Source organism: Terrapene carolina, unplaced genomic scaffold, assembly GCF_002925995.2.
Source record: "Terrapene carolina triunguis isolate 2854851 unplaced genomic scaffold, T_m_triunguis-2.0 Scaffold310, whole genome shotgun sequence".
Taxonomy (NCBI): Eukaryota; Metazoa; Chordata; order Testudines; family Emydidae; genus Terrapene; species Terrapene triunguis.
In genome coordinates this window covers 614902-635274 of record NW_020664661.1, presented here as the reverse complement: position 1 = coordinate 635274, position 20373 = coordinate 614902, and the positions used below count along the sequence as shown (strand labels likewise).

The window sequence follows — 20373 nt, the reverse complement described above, 5'->3', positions numbered from 1 at the left end:
TTACAGTGTAATTGACTTGTTCCTGGGATGCTGTATAAGCAGCTGGAAGTCAATTCAGACATAAAATGGATTTGGTAACACACATTTGTCCTCTAGAGTTTTAGATATCAAACTACAGATAACAAAGCTCTGAAGTCTAACACTTCACTGCAGCGATGCAGCAGAGAAAATACTCCTTTGAGGAGGGTAACTCTTTAGGGGCGGAGTCTCTTTTGTTTCTGTCTTGCAAACCTTAAGTGGCCTGTTGGAGAGAAGCTTCCCGCAGCAGACCTACTGGGGGTGCAGTAGCTGAGCTATGCTTCCTGAAGAATGCCTAGGGTGTGTAGAAGCCAAGTTCTGCTACTGTACCCCTCAGAATGTGTGCAGGAAGGGAGTGTCTCTCCAGTGGAACTAATCAGGTGTGCGGTAGCAGCAGGGAGTTCCTTCTGTGTGGAAGACAAATGAGCGCCACAGGAGAAAAGTCTGGAGCAGGAAAGGGGCTCACAACCATCAAACTTGGGGGGAGGGAGGGTAAAGGGAGGAAATTTTAAAATTAAAAAGGTACTGTGCACCATAAATCCCCACATGCAAGAGGGCTGTACAGGCTGCACCATCCTGGGCCTGCTGCTGCTGTCTCCACAACACACAAGCTCTGCAAACTAGCACAGCAAGGGGAGAAAGACCAGGGACTTGCTTCCTTCCTGTCCCCATTGTCTCTCTCCCCCTCCACTTACCTGAATATAGCTGTCTTCCTGCCTCTGGCTGAATGCCAACTCGCCAAGAATGTAGAAGAGTTTCCGAATTTGCTGTGGATTCAGTTTCTCCGTATAGTCTAAAATGTTCTGTAATAGATAAGTGTCAAAGTAGCCACAATACTCTGACAGGTCCTTCTCACACTCCAAATAGCACACCTGATTGTCAGTAACAACAATTGCTACCACTGTGAATTCAAATTAAAGAAGCATCTATGCATATGTCACCTCTGGGCTACATTACTGCAATTCCCCATGACTGAGGCTGAAAGGGAAGACATGCAAAATGTAGCTGCCCGCTTCCTCCATGGCTTTGGTCACTAGGAGCATGTTAAATCTGTGCTCCAGTCCTTCTACTGACACCCATTCTGCTTCTATTGCCACGTTAAGGCTTTGATCCTAGTTTCCAAAGCAAGTCCCAAGTGCATTAATGATCATGGTGGGATGGAGAATAATATGGAAAATGATATAATGCCATTGTATAAATCAGTGGTGTGGCTTAGTATCATCTGGATACTATGTGCAGCACTTGACACCCCATCTCTGAATGGATATTGCAGAACTAACGGGGGTTCAGAGAAGAGTGACAAGAATGAGCGAGTGCCTGGAGAAATTCTCCTAGGAAGAGAAATTGAAAAGATTGGGGTTGTTACCCTACAGAGTGGGCAGACAAAAGGGACATGACAAAAGTCTATAAAATAGTGAATGATCTAGAGAAGGAAGATTAGGAGGGCTGTTTGCTCCTTGTTCTTGTGATGAGAGGGGGAGTTCAATGACATTGAAAGGTGCCAAACTCAAAACTGATAAAAGGTAATTCAAACATTGGATCTTGACCAAAACTAATATTCTGGTAGTGATGCCTACAGCTAAGGTTGCCTAACGCTTTCCATTACAAGCCTCTGTTTCAATTGCTCACAAATTGTAACCATTTAGATTGGAATTTTCTACACCTGGTCTCTGCCTTGGGCTACTTTTTTTCCTTTATGAAAATGGTTGTTTCCCAGAACAAGGCTAGTTTTTCCACTACTTGGTAATTTTGCTCATGTTAATATTTTTATCCAGCTATTTCTCTGAAAAGCACTAGCAAGTCCATGATTTGGAGCAGGAATTTGGAATTTGCAAGGGATGATCTTGGGGTCAAGGGGGTGCCATTTGCTGTTGCCATGAAATGTATCAAATTATAAGCCTCCCAAAAGTGCCAATTGCACATGCTCAGTAGAGCTTTATGGAGGATTCTTGCTAAAATCTCTGAACATTCTGTCTGTGTTGAGCATGCTCTATCCCCATAGAGATCTCTATGTGCCAAATATACTAAGCATCCTTGACCTCTACAGAGCTCACCACCTGCCTAATGCACAAAATATGCTCCCCAGACTCCATTGAGCCTCATACAGATTAGGCATAAAGCTAAAGCTCTGGGTTGGTTGCGATGCACTACTGCTGCTATCTCACAGTTTGGCTTAGGGGAGGGTGTATTGGGTTGGCATTAGGAGGAGACCATGAATTTATTATTGAGCAAATTCTAACAGCCCTACCTCCAAAGACAGGCATATATAATTTCCCTCCATTTAATGAGGGGGTAAGCGAGAGGTTGAACAAGGTCACTTGTAGCAGAGCTGAGAATAGAACATGGGTCTCTAACATGGCAGAGCCAAGCCTCACCCATTCAGCCACCCGTGAGGCACAATGTGCCAAATCTAAGTGCTTTGCTGTGCTGTCTATAACCACTAGACCATACTCCCCTCCAAAGCCAAGAATAGACTGCAGAATTACCAACATTCCCCTGCTGTCTAATAAATAATTATGTAAGTTACTTGCAAAGGTGCACTGCATTTCCCCTAATGATTGGTCCACAGAGGGTATTAGGCTGTTATCCTCAGAGTCTAACAGTTGTTCCTTAGCTGGAATGGTAGAGGTCTCTGCTGTGGATACAAAGGTCCAGCACATGCAAGGGTAAATATGGTTCCTCATGAAGGAATTTCTGATTTTTTTTTCATTTTCCTTTTTAAAAATCCTAGCAAGTTACATACAAAAACCCTATATTAAAAAGAACATTATGACTGCAAAGTCAAGCCATTCTCAGTTAGGAAATGCTTGATTTAAGACTGCCTACACAACTTTAATTTGGTCGTCCTGCGTGTAGGTCCCATTCAGGGTACAGGATGGGCAGCGGTTCTGTCCCTGTTAGCCAAGTCCATTATAATGCATATGCACAAGGAAACCAAATTAAGGTTGCATGGGCAACCTTTTTTCTGACACTTTAACTTTTGAGGGCTGGACTTTATAACCTTAATGTTCTTTTACCAACTTTTTTAAAAATGCAATTTGTTTTTTGTATTTTTTAACAAACACAAAAAACAGAAATTCCATCACAAGGAATCATATTGATCCCCCAACTTGGGTCATCACAGGATTTTGATCTTGAGATCCACAGCACAGACCTCTATCACTTGTGCTAACGAAGAAACTGGTAGCATCAGTAGGTTGTTATCCTCAGTGTGGGTCAGGCATTAGAGGAAGATGAGAGCCACACACTTTGCCAGTAGGTTTCAGAGCTATCTGCCAGAAAGCAGAGACTCAGGACTCTTGGGTTCAATTCCAAGTTCTAGATGGGAATGTGCTCTAGATCTTTCTGGCCCTGCACTCCCCATGCCACAAGCTTGTCGTTGTCTCCCACACCTACCTCCATTTCCCGCACCCTCTCCATATCGCCTCCCAGGCTCCTACCTCATCCCCACCCCTATTCTTATCCTCCCACTCCCCTATACTCCCAAGCTCTCATCCCCAACATGAAACAGCAGTAGGTCAAATCACACTAGAGAACTTTTAGTGTGCAGCAGCAGGGTCCACACAGTTAGTGCATGACACATTGGAGTGCTGTAGATTTACACCTGTAACAGGACAGCTGGGCCCTGTGATTAAAACAGGTCAGTTCCCCTGTGCTAGAGCAGGTGCTCACAGCTGAGCTAATTAGAGGTGCAAGGGCTGCACCTGGGCTATAAATGGTCAGAGTGTATTCCAGTGAGGGCAGAGCTGGAAGGGGAACCACAGAGAAAAGCTTCAGGGAGAGAGAGTATCTGCAGTCATCCCCGAGGACAGGAGTGGGGCTGGGTAAACAAGACCCAGCCGAAAGTTTTGATATTCTTTTGGGAGAAGGCAAGTCAGGCCTTGCATTTTCTCCAGCTGCTCTGAGACCAGGAAGGGGCAGTACCTCAGGAAGGAGGGGCTGTGCCCATCTTAAGGCTGGGTGGAAGATTTTTTTGTATTTGTTTTTGGTACTTTGTGTTAATAAAAAACAGATCCCCAAGAAAGGCTGTAATTGGATGAGAATGATGGTGTGGCATTTTTGAGGGACCCTGAAACAGAGGAAACGAAGGGCACTGTAGAGCAACCTCTGGCCATGATAGGGTGCCCAGGAGACAGCCTACCCTGTTACAACACCCACACACTAACATCCTATAGACAAGCCCTAAGTGTGGACCATTCACAAGCAGATACACTACCTTCACAAAGGTGGCATAGCGTATCAATGAGGAGGTATGCAGAGTCACCAGGTCAGTGAGCACATCCAGAGAAATGTCCATTTCTACATCATTTCCACCGCAAACGTGAGTCACCAATGCACTCACAACTTCCTGAAGGAAAAACCCACAAGAAACCAAGAGTGAAAAGCAAATAGAAAAATATCTGTTCTGTACCAGAAGACCCCTGGGACAACAACAAAGTATATGCTACACCATATAGGATGACAACCAAATAACAAGTCCATCATAAATTAAAGGAAAGGGCTAGGGATCCATGAGCTTAGATGAGAATTCCTCTCTTTTGCCTTGGACTCAGTACAGCTTTAATATTGTGGATTACTCCATCCTTTGAGATTGCTTCCATAGCTATGCAGTTGTATATGGTGTGACACGGCACCCCATATTCTTCGCAGTGATATTATTATGATATGATTATGACATAATTATAATGTATTTTATGCTAGATAAGTCAAGTCATGTGAGGTATCACTGGAAAGCTTATGATTTGCTGAACATGATTATCTTATTTGTATGCATGTATCATTTTTGTATCTGGAGATATGAATATTGACTATGTATCTGTATTTCAAATGTAGTTACACGTGGGTAACGCCCAGTAGACAAAATGCTTTCAGTCTAGATAGTGGGTGGGGAAGGGCCTATTCAGAGCAATGGGTCATTAGGAAAAAACAATAGGCCTTAGGAGAAGCTTATCTCCCACCTGGTGAGCTTTCCTGTGAAAGCTCCAAACTGCCTGTGTGTGATGGCTGCTATGTGGGACATGTGATGAGGCCACATGTCTCTAGACTCCATCTTGGGATGTCAGTATTTTTCCACAGACTGGTCTGGGAACCAAACTTTGAGAACAAAGGGTTCCCGCCATATGCAAAAGCTATCTAAGACAAGGAGCGACATCATCTGGTGTGCTTCGCTCCCCACACAAGAAGACTCCTGAAAACGCCTGAGGAACAAAGACTTAACTGCGGGAAGTGCTGGACCCAGGCTAAAGGGATTTTTAGCCTGTGAATGAAACAACTGGGGATTCCAACTGTAAAGCAAGTGCAGCTTGCCCCTTAAGAATCTGCAGCCTCCTTGTATCATCTCTTAGGGTGAGAATCTGCTATTCATATTGAATCTATTTAGTGTATTTAGCTTAGTTTGTGTTTTTTGTTTATTTTCTAGGTAATCTGCTTTGATCTATTTGCTATCACTTATAATCACTTAAAATCTATCTTTTGTAGCTAATAAACTTGTTTTTGCTTTATCTAAACCAGTGAGTTGGAGTGAAGTGTGTGGGAATCATAACTCAGGGGCAAAAGCCTGTTGCGTATTCCTCTCCACATTGAGGGAGGGGGTGAATTTTATGAGCTTACGCTGTACAGTTCCCTTTGCAGCGTAAAACCGTATAATTTTGGGTTTATACTCCAGAGGGGGTGCGTGCCTGAGGAGCTGTGAGTAGCCTTCCTATGCACAGGCTGGTCAGAAAGCCTGCTTGTAACTGCAGCTGGGTGTGCCCCTACCTATATGGATACTGGTGAAAGTGCAGGCTGGAGGGCTTTGCAGCTTGTCACAGCAGTACAGCATGAGAGGGAGCCCAGGCTGATGGATCAGCGAGCTCAGTGGTACCCCAGTTCCAGGTGGCACCCTGGGGGGAACCCGTCACATATGATTCCCATCTGCCATGGTCCTACTCATCCCTATCCAGATGCTCTATCTGTGTCCCAAGTGGCCCCATCACAAGAATACTTGGTTGGCATGTCCTGTATAGAACACTTTTTATCTTCAAAGTGCTATACAAATAGTAACTAATTCATCCTCCTCAGTACTACCCACAGAGTTCAGTTCTTAGCCCTCTGATTTCATATCTGCTTTCTCTTTCGATCATCTTAACCTGTCCTTTGCAGTACTCAACTGCACATTTCTTCTGACACCTGTATTTCTGCCAGTCTTGAACAAGAAAATCTGTGGCTTTGTCTCCGATTTGTTCACATAAAGAAATGTTTCAAAACCAGAAAGTCATCTCAAAATTCAACTGCATCTCTTCTAATTCCCTTCTCAGTTCAGAGCACATCTAATGTCCCCAATCTTGGCCTTATCCTTTAGCCTGATATCCAGTCCTTCAAAAGCCTTTGGTTCTATATGTAATTCCCTGTTTCCCTTCTGCACTCATGCTTGCACTGCTGTGGCTTCCTGATCACTCTTCCCAGGTCTCATCTTTCCAGATTCGATACATGCAGAATGCTGCTCCCTGCCTCAAGTGAAAGTAGATCACCTCCAATCTCACACAGCTTCACTGACTTCTCAGTCATTTCCAGAAGTAGTAGTAGTAGTAGTAGTAGAAGAGAGAGAGAGCCTGGAGCACTGGGCCTTCAAGATCTAAGGCCTGAACCAGAGGCTGTGAACCAAAGCCAGGCCATGGATTAAAGCAGATGCTTACAAGTTCACTGCCCAGTCCATGAACTTGACAAAGTTGTTGCTAGTGTATTAGGCACTAGATATGCACATAAATATATTCCAGCTAGTACAGATACATCCCAATCTAGTACAAGATAAGATGATTTGACAAAATAATAAATAGGGATGTTTTGTCTGAGATTTCAGGAACAAGGGGAGATAATAAACAGATGTCATAAAACACATAAGGTGGTGTTTAAGTTGTTTATCCCAGTTGTTTGTCTCAGTCTATAAATGTCAGGGTATCTCGCCTTAACTCTTTGTGTGGCCTACTGGACAGCAGAGATTCCTGCTGGTGACTGAGCTACTCCTTGCCCCTGGGCACTCACGTGTTAATGTACCTGTAGAACCAGGGCACTAGGACTGTGCCTTGAGGGCAATAAACCTGGCCAAGGGCCTTTGTCACTACACCGGGCCTGTGGTCTCTTTATGAGTAAAGGTCTGCTGAATTAGCAGGATGCCTTATCTGCTGCTAGTACCGATAATATTGACGCTCCAAGGACAGAAGCACTGGGCAGCCCGAACAGCATTACTGAGGCAATGACATTCCAGCCTTCAGCACTTAACAATACCAGATACAGTTCAAAATTGACTTTCTTGATTCACAAACCCTCCATGAGTTTCCAGTTGCTTTCCTGGACCTTCTCTCTATCAGCTTCTCTGTCTGTTCACTCTACTTAATTTAGCGCTGGTCTCCTCTATGTCATTCCTTAAAGTCTGGCACTACTGCGGACAGTCATTTTCTTTGCAGCTCCTGCCATTGTAAACAGCTCCCTGACTCGCCATCCCAGTTCATATAAACTGAAAGTATGGATGTTCTCCCCTACTCACACCTCAACTTGTTCCTCCATTTATTATTTAACTTTGTATCTGCATTATTGAGTTTATATAGCATTTTCAGAAGCAGTTTGAGTGAAAGATATTGTACAAAACAAGGTGAAAATATCTGTAACTCCTATGTAGAGGATTCATTGATCTCCAGGTTTATTTGATGTCCCTACTTCGATCTACAGCCTGTCAGAACTCATGTTTAACAGAGTAAAAGTATATGCTATTATATATTTCAAAATATACCTGCTGACAGTAAGAGTCAAAGGCTGCAAATGCTTGCTTGTACATGCAGCTGCCAAAGGAGACGACACATGGATCAGCAGAGTGCAGAAAGGTCTGAGAAAGTGACAGGATTGATGGGAAGAAGTCTTTGATAACCTGAAAGACAGACATCATGACAGAGACATGAGATTCCCATGATTACTATTTGCTTTCAAAGCTTCCACATCCCTCATTTTATGAGTTCCAACTTGAGGAGCACTGCTCTTTATTCTCAAGATCCCTAGTTAGTTTAGTAGGTGATTCCCTGGCCTCTAACTCTCCCACCTCACTAGATATGGGCTGACGCCACAGCAGATTCCCACTTAGATTGTGATCTCTATAGGTCTGCTTTGCTTTCAAAACAATGAAGAACTTGTCCACACAAGAGCTTTTTTGCAGCAACAGAGTATAGCTGCACTGGTGCAAACTCCTCATGCAGACATGCTGCACCAGTGTAAAATCGGACTTGAACTGGGTGACTCATGCAAGTCAGTTTACAACAGTCTACACTCAGGTTTACACTGGTGCAGCTAAACTAGTAACTAAAAACCCCCAGGGCAGACAAATGCTCAGTCTTCATGCCCTGCTTTAAGTTGTAGACAGGCACTGTCTGTCCGCATTCGTGGTCCCTTCTCCTTGTAACTATAGGCACTCAAGTCAGACACATGTACACATCTAAATGCAGACTATTTTATACTAGCAATAAGGTATGGGTTTAAAAATGTAAAGTCTAAGAAAAATGTGAGGCAGAGCAGCATGTCAGGCCTTTGAGGAGGGTGTCACTTGTGGTGGGGAGACAGAGAGAAAGAGGGCTTCCTAAGATCTGCAGAAGAACCAGAAGCCTATCCTATGCTGCAGGGCAGAGAAGGGCAGTTTTTCTCCAGCAAATCTTGGGAAGTCCACAGGAAAGTTGACAAGGTCCAAGAGACAAGCTCTGGAAGTGGGTCTTTGTTTCTAATCTGTAAAGAGCTGAATCACAATCTGCCACATCCCAGGAGGTGGAAAGGGGAATGCTCCCAGTGTGCAGAATCTCAAAGTAGCAGCAGTACTCACCAATGAGTGATTTCGGAAGGCGCTCTGTAGCAGCTGCTCTGGCACACAGCCCAGTGGAATCTTGTTCCTCAGCACTCTCTCAATTTGCTTCCTGCTCTTGGTGTTTGTAGTATGGATTAGCAGCAGAACTATCAGGTCCAGAACCTTTCACAGAGGAAATAATCACTAATCATATATTCATTATGCAGTGGAACAGAAAATTTCTTGCCGATATTTCCTTTCTGCTAGCAGTGTCTCCCACAGTTCTCGGCTGCTCTCCTCTCTCTGTAGCTCATGGAGGCAGATCAGCATTTTGGTGCCACACAATCTGGCCCTGCTCCTTCTGCAACCACTTGGTGCCAAATGAGTTAGTCCCAAGCTCTAACAGTTGCATAATATCATTAACAAATATTCCAGAGATAATGAAATAACTATGTACATTAGATCAAGGAATGCTTTTAAGTCGTAGACAGGCACTGTCCTATTGTAACAATTCCACTTAACATCTGACCTTTGACTCATGAACCATCTAGAGTGGGTAAAATTGTGGGAGACCCTGCTAGCAGAAAGGAAATTATCATTAAGAAAACTTCCATTCTGCAGTCCTGCATCTCCCACAATTCTGGATGTTTGGGAAGTAACGAGCAGTGAACAGATATAGGGAGGGTTATGAAACAAAACTTCAAGAGGAAAGAAGTACCTGCCTTTTTGTGAGCTTACTCGAAAGCCTGCAGCACCATCCTGCCAAAAGAGGCATCTGCAGAAAACAGAAGGTCCACGCCGTAGTGCTTAATGAAGATGTTAGCTGTAGACCAAGTGGCCACTTTGCAAATTTCTGAACTGAACCCACTTGCTCGTTCCACCCAGGAGGTTGCTAAGGATCTCGTGGCGCGTACCTTAATCCCTTCTGGGACAGGAACCTCTGATTATTTATAAGCTTCCACAATACATAGTCTAATCCATCTATCAATGAAGGAATTGGAAGCTCCGAGTCCCTGGCATTTTCGGTGGAGGACACAAATAGAAAGCCTGATTTTGTGGATTCTGTATGTTTGAGAGATTTTCAACGCTCTTCCAACATCTAAGGTGCGCCACGTCTTTCCAGTTGGATAATAACAGAGTAGCTTGCCCATTAAATGAAACCAAACTCAGATCTCCTGTTCCAGTCCAGGAGCCCCCAGTGGAGTCAATTAAGAGGGCAGCACCTGGAGGCTACGAGGCCTGGCGAGAAAGAGACCTGGGGAAGCAAGGCAGACTGGTTCAGTCAGGAAGAGTAGAAGATGAGAGCTGCCAGAGAGGGAAGGTGGTTCCTGGGAAAGGGCTGAAGGCAGGAAAACAGCAAGAGGGGTTTGCTGGCTGGTGTCCCCAAGCCAAAGAGAGAGGGCCAGAGAGCAGAAGGAGCAGAGGGAGATGCCTGCTGGCTCTAAGCCAGAGAGCTGGAGTCAAGGGCCAGAGGGGGTGAAGGCAGGGGAAGAAGGGAAGTGCTGACATCTCCTCACCAAAGAGCTGGTCCCCGGAGGAGTCATAAGAGGGCCAGGGAGAGTGAGGGATGCTCCCAGCAGAAAGGCTGGGAAGAGCAGGGTTGAACCCCAGAAGTAAGAGCTGGGGTGACTATCCTGGCAGAGGGGCAGAGGAGGACTGACAAGAGTCCAGTGAGAACAAAGCTGGGTTTTAAAATCTACATGGACTGGGGTGATATGGACTGTTTCAGGACTTTTGCATTCTAGACTTTTGCAATTCGTTTAGTTAATAAACTATGGTTAGGGACTCATATGGTGAGGTGAGGGGCCATTTGCTAAGCTGCCCTGAGGGAACGAGGGGGCCTCCTGGAGGAGGCTACTCATTCACATGGATGTTGTGGTTTTAGACAGAACAAAGGAAGCACAGCCTCTTGGGAAGTGTGGAAGAAGGAATTTACCTTAGCAAGAAAGGATGCTGGTGTCCCAAGCCCCACCTTGACCTCACGGAACACTCAGTAAGGCTCACATATGGATAAGGCTGCCAGCTCCGACATTCCCTCCTGGCAGACATGACAGCTACTAAGAACAAGTCTTAATGGATAAATGAAAGGCCAACACTGGAGTCAGAGGCTCAAAGGGATGGCTGGCAGGGCCCTCAAGCTAGCATTAGGTCCCATGCTGGGAAGACTGGCCTGAGACTACTAGTCTGGCTAATCGGACTGCTAGAAGGAATCTGTCTATCTGTGGATGGTCTGCAAGGGGGCCAACGATCCTACAAATAGCACAATACTAAGAGCAGACACCTGACATGAAATGATATTCAGCTGAAGGTCTCTGTCTATGTCTTCTTAGAGAAAGTCCAGAATGGCTGGAATTCCAGGATTTCTGGGATTTACATTGTGCTCTTGGTACCAGTTCGGTTCAGCAGAGCTGTGTTGCAATCTACACGTTCGTGAACTCCTACCCACCTCTGATGGTACTGCTTTGGAATCACCTAATATGGAATGGACATGAGCAAGCATTCAAAGAAGAAAAGACAGTTAACTTTTCCGTAAGTGGTGTTCTTTGAGATGTGTTGCTCATGTCCATTCCACAACCCACCCTCCTTCCTCACTGTTGGAGTTTCTGGCAAGGGTGCTGGGGAGCTGGCGGCACCCCTTATACCACGCCATGCGGACGCCACTCCAGAGGGCGCCAGAGCCAGTCCCCTATGGATACTGCTGAGGGAAAAACTTCTGGCATCGGTGCATGTGGCGAGCACAAACACCTAATATGGAATGGACATGAGCAAGCACTCGAAGAAAAACAAGACCTTTTAGTGCTTTCCTCTCAATGGTCAGGCTGTTAGTAGAAGCTGTCTTGGGTCTGGTTGAAGAACAGGACCTTTGAAAGGCTGTCCGGTCTCCACAGAACCTGGAGTGGGAGTTCCAGTTTCAGCTCTATCAGGTTGAGAACCAAGGTTTCCTTGGCCCATGAAGAGTTATAAGAATTACCGTCATCTGCTCTCATTTTATTTTCTGAACCACTTTCCTCAGTAGCAGACAGGGTGGAAAAGCGTCAAGTAGGCCCTCTGTCCAACTGTGCGATCAGGCATCTGTGCGCCCAGGGCTCTGGAGTCTGCCTCACTTGTGAAGTATTTTGGCTTCTTTGCATTTGTACGATTCACAAACGGGTCAGTTAAAGGGACACAGAACGTCTGAATGCTGAGTCCTGATTCAGGCATCCTTTGGAGTTGTTGACCCAGCACCTGGTGAGACCATCTGCCCTTTCGTGGTTCAGGTCCACTTTGATGTGGATCACCCTGAGGAAAAGGCAGATCTGTTACTTCCACCTCACTATTTCCATTGCTTCCACATGTAGTGCTGGACGCCTTGTTCCCCACTGGTTGTTTAAATATGCAAACGTAGTCATATTGTCTGATTGAACCAGGACATGGTTTCCCCTTAGAGTGAGCTGGAACCTTTGCAGAGCTAGCTGGACAGCTCTCAGCTCTAGGAGGTTTACGTGGTTTAGCCTTTTCCTCCTAGCTCCAGAGGCCCTGGGCTGTTTGGGTCTCCAAGCGAGCTCCCCAGCCCTCCAGGCTGGCCTTGGTTGCGAGGACTAAAGGATCTGGAAGGCAGATGGGCATGCCTTTGCAGGCATTATCATGGACTGACCACCATTGTAAGGAGTTAAATACCTGTGTTGGAACCTATGCTTGATCTTTCATGTGCTCCGGGGAATGGTCCCACACCTTTAGTATGAAGGCTTGAAGACATTTGATGAGTGATTGTGCCCATGGAGTGATGCCTATGCACAGTACTATGAGTCCTAGCACAGCACAGTGCTATGGTAGGCCTGCTGCATCTCTGGAGCAAGATAATACATTTCTGGATTTTCTGAAACCTTTCTAATGATGGGTAGACCTTTGCTATCAAGGTGTCTATTTCTGCTCCCAGGTGGTTATTCTGTTGGATGGAACCAGATAACTTTTCTTGGCACTGATGATGAAGCCGTGCCCCTGGAGGAGATTCAACATCCAAGATGTGGTCCTCTGCACTGCTGACTGCGATGGAGTTCTGATTGGGATGTTGTCAAGAATAGGGTACAGGTGAGTTCTCTGTAACATGAGTCTGACTACTACCACCATCTCTGTAAAACCCTGGCAGCCAAAAACAGGCCAACCAGGAGCATTCAGTACTCATAATGTTTCCTGCTGTAGGTGAACCTCAGAAGTCTGCAGTGGCACAATCGGATGGGGCTATGGAGATATGTGTCTGCAAGAGGTACTGAAGTCAAGAAGTCCCTCTGGACACGGAAGACACTGTACAGGCCAGGGTCTCCATCAGAAACATTTTCTTCCTCATCCACTTGTTCAGCCTTTTGAGGTTGAGAATGGCTCTGATACCCACCATGTGCTTCTGCACAATGAAGAAGATGGAGTACAACCCGACAAACCTTTTTCTGAGGGAACAGTCTCTATCACGCCAATATTCAGAAGATGAGATATTTCACTCTGGATCAAATTGTGTTTTACAGGGTCATTGAAACCTGGTGACTGGATGAAGAATGGATGGAGTGGAGCCCACAGTTTGAGGGACTATCCCTGGCTCACTATCACCCTCATTAACTTCTCTGTGGTTGAAGAAAACCATTTCTCTAGAAAAATGGGAAATTCTGCCCCCTCGCTTCTCTCCTGGGCGGAGGCCTACAAAATCTTCATCATAAATTAGATTTTAGGGGACTTGAGGTCCCTCTGGACTTTCCCCCTGGACTTTGACCCTACTGTCTTCCCTTGGGGAACCGGTTGTCCCTTCGCAGGTACCTCTGTGAGGACAAGTAGCGAAAGGAGCATCTCTGTCTGAAGATCAGACTACATTCTATAGAGAGAATTTAGTGGGGAAGGAGAGACTGTTTGGATTTTGTTGCATTGTCTGCGACCACTTTATTTGGCTTTTCTCCAAAAAGGAGGGAGCCTCAAAACTTGGCTGACCATAGGACCTGCTTAGAGTGAGTACCCACCTTCCAGGGTCAGAGTCATAGGTGGTGTCTGGCAGCTTAGCTGGAAGCCATCGTTCGGGCTGAGAACTCATTGCATCCATTGCAGTGGATGCTACAATTACTGTTCATAGAATATCATGGTTGGAAGGGACCTCAGGAGGTCATCTAGTCCAACCCCCTGCTCAAAGCAGGACCAATCCACAGACAGATTTTTGCCCCAAATTGCCCCCTCAAGGATTGAACTCACAACCCTGGGTTTAGCAGGCCAATGCTCAAACCACTGAGCTATCCCTCCCCCCAATAATCACATTCCTTGATCTGCTAGCAATGCTCCTACTTATACAGCTCAAAATGCTGTTAGCCTTCTTGGCAACAAGGGCACACTGTTGACTCATATCCAGCTTCTCGTCCACTGTAACCCCTAGGTCCTTTTCTGCAGAACTGCTGCCTAGCCACTCGGTCCCTACTCTGTAGCAGTGCATGGGATTCTTCCATTCTAAGTGCAGGACTCTGCCCTTGTCCTTATTGAACCTCATCAGATTTCTTTTGGCCCAATCCTCTAATATGTCTAGGTCCCCCTGTGTCCTATCCCTACCCTCCAGCGTATCTATCACTCCTCCCAGTTTAGTGTCATCTGCAAACTTGCTGAGGGGGCAATCCACGCCATCCTCCAGATCATTAATTTAGATACTGAACAAAACCGGCCCCACTAGCAAAACTGTCGCTAGAGAGACATTAATTAAAATGGAGCCAAAGTCAGGGTGATCTCTCTCCTTAAGGGCTTTGTGATCTACCAGCCAGGAGAGATACTCTTGCAAAGCAGGCAGCTGCTCCCAGGGAGCAGAGGAGGCTTCAAAGTCTTGTTTGAGAATGGCCTCCATCTTCCTAACTGTGAAGTCCGGAGGGTAGAACTCCCCTTCTGAGGGGCTAACCGTATCCCTGGGGAGGCATGCTACAGCAGCGTCAGCCTTTGGTATCTCAGCAATGGAGCCTTTTGGGTCTGGAATGTTATGGAGCCTGACATCGCTCTTGTTAACGTGTTGGCCCTTACCTGGCTTACCCCACTCACCCTACTCACCTCCTGGAAGGAGGAATGAAGGGGTATCACCGCCACTGGGGAGGGTTTTGAGGGAAGAAATTGATTCTGAGGCTCACTCTCAGGAGCCTGCTGAGGTTGTGTTTGAATCGTGCAGATAACCTTGCTGCACATGGCTTGACATTTCTCCAGGGGAAAAACCCTTTGCTAAGCTTTTCCCCTGGCCTGTTTGGCATCAGAGCCAGACAGCTCACCTTCCGCAGGGGGAAGAGTCGGAGGACTCAGACCTCCTGGATTTTGTGTGCCTTTTCTTTCCCCTTTCAGATTTTTTTCATCTTTTTTTTTTGTTAAACTTTGGGAGTATAGAAGCTCTACTGCGGCTTTGGAGAAGCCGCCTACAGCTTGTCTTCCTTTGGGCCTGGAGCCCTCTTGAGAGGTCTGGCTCTGAACCTAGGAGGGGGAACTAGTCAGGGCCCACCTGGACAGCTCAGGAGGGAGGGGGCTGATTAGAAGCCCTGCTTCTTTCCCCAGGGTGCTCAGGACCCACTTTACGACTTGCAGGGAAGCAGAGGACACTTGTTGCCCTGCAATCCTCCCCTCTTAGTTCTGCAAGAGGCCCCTGGAACTTATTCCCTTAGTCAAGTGGTCAGGGTTCTCCTTGCTTCTGGAGCCGCTCCGTGTTCTGCACTGGGGTTCCTGGTCGATTTTTCCCCCGTTGGAGTCACAGCTGCGTTAGTGGATAGGGACCTAAATTCTCTCTAAGCTGCGTGGCCACCCAGCAGTCTATCAAGTGACGCACACTTCAGGTGCCCCTCCCGCCATTGCCGCGCTGCTCCTGCCTACCCTCTGCCTTGGAGCTGCTCCCAGGAGCCTCTTGCTTGCTATGCAGAGCCGGGGAGAGGAGGAGTGCTGATGTAGGGTGTCCCCCTCCCCTTCCCCTCCTTGCCCCTCTACCCCATCTCTGCGAGGGTGGGGGGGGTGACAGGGTTCAGGAGTGGGACGGAGGGAGCTTGCTAGTGGCTGCTGCTTTGTCTCCTTTGAGTGCTGATCTACTTAAAAGGGCAATGTTCTTAAAGGGGCAACACATGTCTCTCTCACACACAGACACTGTGTGCCTCTGTCTCTCTCGCTCTCTCTCTCTCTCTCACACACACACACACACACACACACACAGTCTTTCACAGTCATCTCCCAACACATACTTCTATTATTGTTGTTGTTGTTATTTCTTGATACTTCCTGCAATGCACATATATTCTCTGTAATTTTATTCTTTCAAAGTACTGTTATTTGAGTTTTTTGACTGGTCTATGCATTTCATCGTTTTTATTTCTCTCTTACACTTACATTTAATTCTTTGAGTAATGAGTTCTAAAATCCCTAACCTTTCCTGGCTGAAGTAATTATTCCTATGGTAATTTTTTAAAAATATCTATTATATCTAGGTTTTTTGTTTCTACTTACTGGTGGTGCACATCCACACATGATCTTGATCATTTGGTGCACGTAACAAAATTCATTCCGCACATGGATGGAAAAAATTAGAGGGAACATTGGTAGGGACCCCACTTGCCTCTCCGACTCGTAGCCCCAGGACCTAACAAAATTAGGGTCTGAAGGCTGGGGCAACTCATCGTCTGCCGAGCCTGGGAAGGCTGCCTCACAAATCGAGCACTGTTTGGATTTGACTCAGTGCTCTCTTGGCTGCTTGGCTGTGCCTGTAAGGAGCAGAGGAGCCAGCAGGGAAACATTGCAGCGGAGGCTCATGGAGGGAGAACCCTGCTCCCCACTGCACAAAGAACAAGGCAGAAAAGTTAAAATTGAAGGAGCAAGGGCAAGAGCAAAAGGAACAGCCATTGTCTGCTGCCACGGATGGGGGGGGGGGGGGCGTGACCAAAGCGTGTGGCGCCAAAATGCTCATCCACATCTGTGCACTGCAGAGAGACGAGAGCAGCTGAGATGTCCAGAATTGGGGGAGATGCTGGGCTGCAGAAAACTAAAGAAAATAAAAACTAAAAAGAACCATCCATTTTTCATCAGCTCTACAGAGAAAGTTCGGGGCTCAATAAGTCACTTAACTGACTGGTCAGACTCTAGTACCACAGGTCGAGGAGGGAGGTGGATTCAGAGAAACCGTCTCTCACATGACTTTCAGACTGGGCTGGATGCATTTGTTATTAAGAATGTTCAGGTGTAAATACAATTCAGAGCAAACCCAGTTAAAACCATGGAGAGAACAAATGCATGGAGACCCACAAGATCTCTTGATCTCCTGATCTCCATAGCAAAACCTCCAATCCTGTTGCTGTGGACAAAGCAAGTGCCCTTGCTAATGTGTGTCCAAGACAGAAGCTCATAACACATAACAGCTACAGCACAGGAAGAGTCAAAAGAGGCATTACCTTATGGTCAGACACAGAGACAGTGTTCTCAATAGCCTAAGGAGGAAAGAAATAAACAAACAGTTACAATATTGTTCTTCTTAACCTCTGAAGACAGGACAAGAAGCAATGGGCTTAAACTGCAGCAAGGGAGGTTTAGGTTGGACATTAGGAAAAACTTCCTATCAGGGTGGTTAAGCACTGGAATAAATTGCCTAGGGAGGTTGTGGAATCTCCATCATTGGAGATTTTTAAGAGCAGGTTAGACAAACACCTATCGGGGATGGTCTAGATAATACCTAGTCCTGCCATGAGTGCAGGAGACTGAACTAGATGACCTCTTGAGGTGACTTTCAGTCCTAGGATTCTATGAATAGCGTACAGTAATAACGGACTTCAAAACGCACACATCCTACACAATGGAAATGACCAGACTGGCCAGGCAGATAGCAAAAGAAATATTGCACCTGTCAGTTTCTCTTCTCTGCAAACCCATCAATCCAGGATACTGGATTGCACTAAATACTGCAGAGTCTGGAGGCAGTTCCTAGAGCTCTCATTAAAAGCTAGCTCCTCCTCCTCCACCTCCCCATATGAAATTTTTCCAGAGTAAGAATAATGTCTTCATTGAGGAACAGAACAATTCCCTTAAAAAAAATAAAATAAAATTCTAGTCACCACACCATGTAAAATTTGATCCAGTGAGGGTGGCTCAGATGGGTGGGCACACTATTTTGGGGGAAAGAAACTGCCAGATAAACAGAACATTCAAACTGCAAGATAGGCTGAAAGTTCCTCACTTTCTCAAAGTGTGTCTAACACTCTGGTATGGCTGAATGCAGCCAGCAGGAAGTATTCTAGGCACAGGGAAGGGAAAGAAGGCACGCAGCACAGTATATTTTCCTCAAATTTCTTCTATGATTCCTCAGTTTTTCCCTCATTCTTGCACAGATCCTGAGTAGCATCTCCACTCGCATCTGAACACCTTACATCACAGGACGTCTGACTTCATGCAGTTATTCTTTTAAGATCTGCTCTTTCCCTCCACTCCTACATCCTCCCACATGAATAAATGTGCAAATTTACAGTTTGACTGAGGATACTCTTAAACAACTTCAGCCTTTGAAAAACCAACTGAAATCCTGAATAAACAAACTAAGAATTGGGAACAAGAAACCAATTCCAGGCTCATAATTTATACCCCAGCCCATCATTAAAAATGGAACTTTGCCCCCTCTGCAGGATCAGTCCCTGCTGGACATTTCAATAGCGCATTACAAACATCAATTACCAAGCTAATCCTTATGAAGAACAGCAATATCATTACCCCCACTTCACAGATGAGGCGACTGAGGCCCAGATAACCTAAAGCACAAATTTACAAAGAAGTGCTCATTTTAAAAGACACTCTTGGGCTTCACCAGTGACTCAGGTCCTCGTTTTGTAGAACGAGGCTTGTACTGCTTACCCACAGTCTTGAGAGCACTTTGAGATTTACAGCTGAAAAGTGCAAAGCATCAATACCACAGAAAAAGGTTAGTATCAGTACTTTCAGGGATAAAAGTGTAACACCTGATAGTTTTGTGAAACTACAATTGCAAGTGGGGAAATCTACAGTTAATGTTCTAATTACATTACAAACCAGAGAAACCCTGGAGAGCACAATCTGACCTTAATCCAAGCTTCAGAAATGCCTTTCTGAAATCTCACAGCCAACTTTATCACATCAAAAAGGAGCTTGACACAGTTCTGGCTGCTGCTCACTTGGCTTGTGGAGGAACTGCAAACAACCAGAGAGGAACAGAATTGCTCATCTGTTTTGTGAGTCTTGTCATAAAAGGTACCAGTCAACTCAGCGCTAAGAGGAGCAGCTGCAGCAGCACCTGCTAGAAGGGAGGCGATGGTAGGGATGGAGTGAAAGCAATGCTGGCTGGAATCACAATAAAGGCAGGGCAGGTAGGAAGAGATGCGTGCAGCAGCAGCAGTGCCAGACAGGGATCATGTGGTGGCAGAGGGACAGGGACAAGGTGGCAGTGGTGCTAGTCCTGGGTGCAAATGCCAGCCAGGGTGATGGGGGATGAAATCACAGCAGTACAAGCCAGAATGGATGTGCCAGCACAGCTGCAAGGGTGTGGTGCTGGCTGGAAGAGACACTGCAGTGGGACAGTGGAGGGTGCCATCTGGACAGGATATGGCAGCAGACACAGGGATGTGGTTGCAGTGATGCTGGCTGGAAGGGACACTGTCTGAGCACTGAGGATGCCAGCAGAGATAGCACACTGGGCAAATGATGCTAGTGTATGTAACTAAACCCAACTGAGAAGTCTCAGAAATTAGAATCAAAGTCCTTTTGTCCCATCTTTCCTGTGCAGAAACCAAGCAGAATCATGCAGATACAATGCAAATACCTCGTTTGTGGCTGGCTTTTGAGCTTGCTCTGAGAAGACAGCATCTGCAGAGGTAAAATACATGACGACAGATCCAAGTTCTTGCGAAGGGCAGAAATCACCTGCAGAGCACAGTCATTTATAATAGATAGGCACATTTGTTAGAGCATTTGTACAAATCAATGGATAGATTTGAGGGATAGAGAAAGGTGGAAGAAAAATAAAGACAATTCTGTAGAATCCCCCGAGACAATATTACAGTCCGTAACGAGGTACACTGATTGTGACACTGCACCCCATATTCATCATAGTGGTATGATTATGATATGATTATGACATAATTATATGATGCATTTTCTGCAAGATCTGTCATGTGGGGTGTCTTTGGAAAAGTTATAATTTGCTGAATATGATTATCCTATTTGTATGTATGTATAATTTTTGTATCTGGAGTTATGAATATTGACTATGTATCTGTATTTCACATGTGGTTACACCTGGGTGACACCCACTAGGCAAGATGCTTCCAGTCTAGACAGCTGATTGTGAAGGGCCTATTCAAGGTAATGGGCCATTAAGGGAAACAATAGGCCTTAGAAGCAGCTTATTCCCCACCTGGTGAGCTTTCCTGGGAACGCTTCAGACAGCCTATGAATAATGGCTGCTATGGCTCAGCAAGGCATGCAAGGTCATGTGACTAGACCACATGACACTAAATTCCTGTATTTTTCCACAAACTGGGCTGGGAACTTAGCTTGAAATAAAGGGTTCCTGCCATATGGAGAGAATATATAAG

General features: G+C 45.8%; 1 protein-coding gene across 1 annotated transcript in view; it reads right to left on the bottom strand.

The window, feature by feature from the left end:
* The window catches only part of FANCD2 (FA complementation group D2), a 177697-nt gene that overhangs the window by 118487 nt on the left and 38837 nt on the right, over positions 1-20373 (bottom strand). The window contains 7 exon segments of the mRNA XM_026657769.2: positions 714-821; positions 4235-4366; positions 7784-7918; positions 8855-8998; positions 17212-17247; positions 18862-18970; positions 19599-19699. Coding sequence (XP_026513554.1) covers positions 714-821; positions 4235-4366; positions 7784-7918; positions 8855-8998; positions 17212-17247; positions 18862-18970; positions 19599-19699 — 765 coding nt within the window.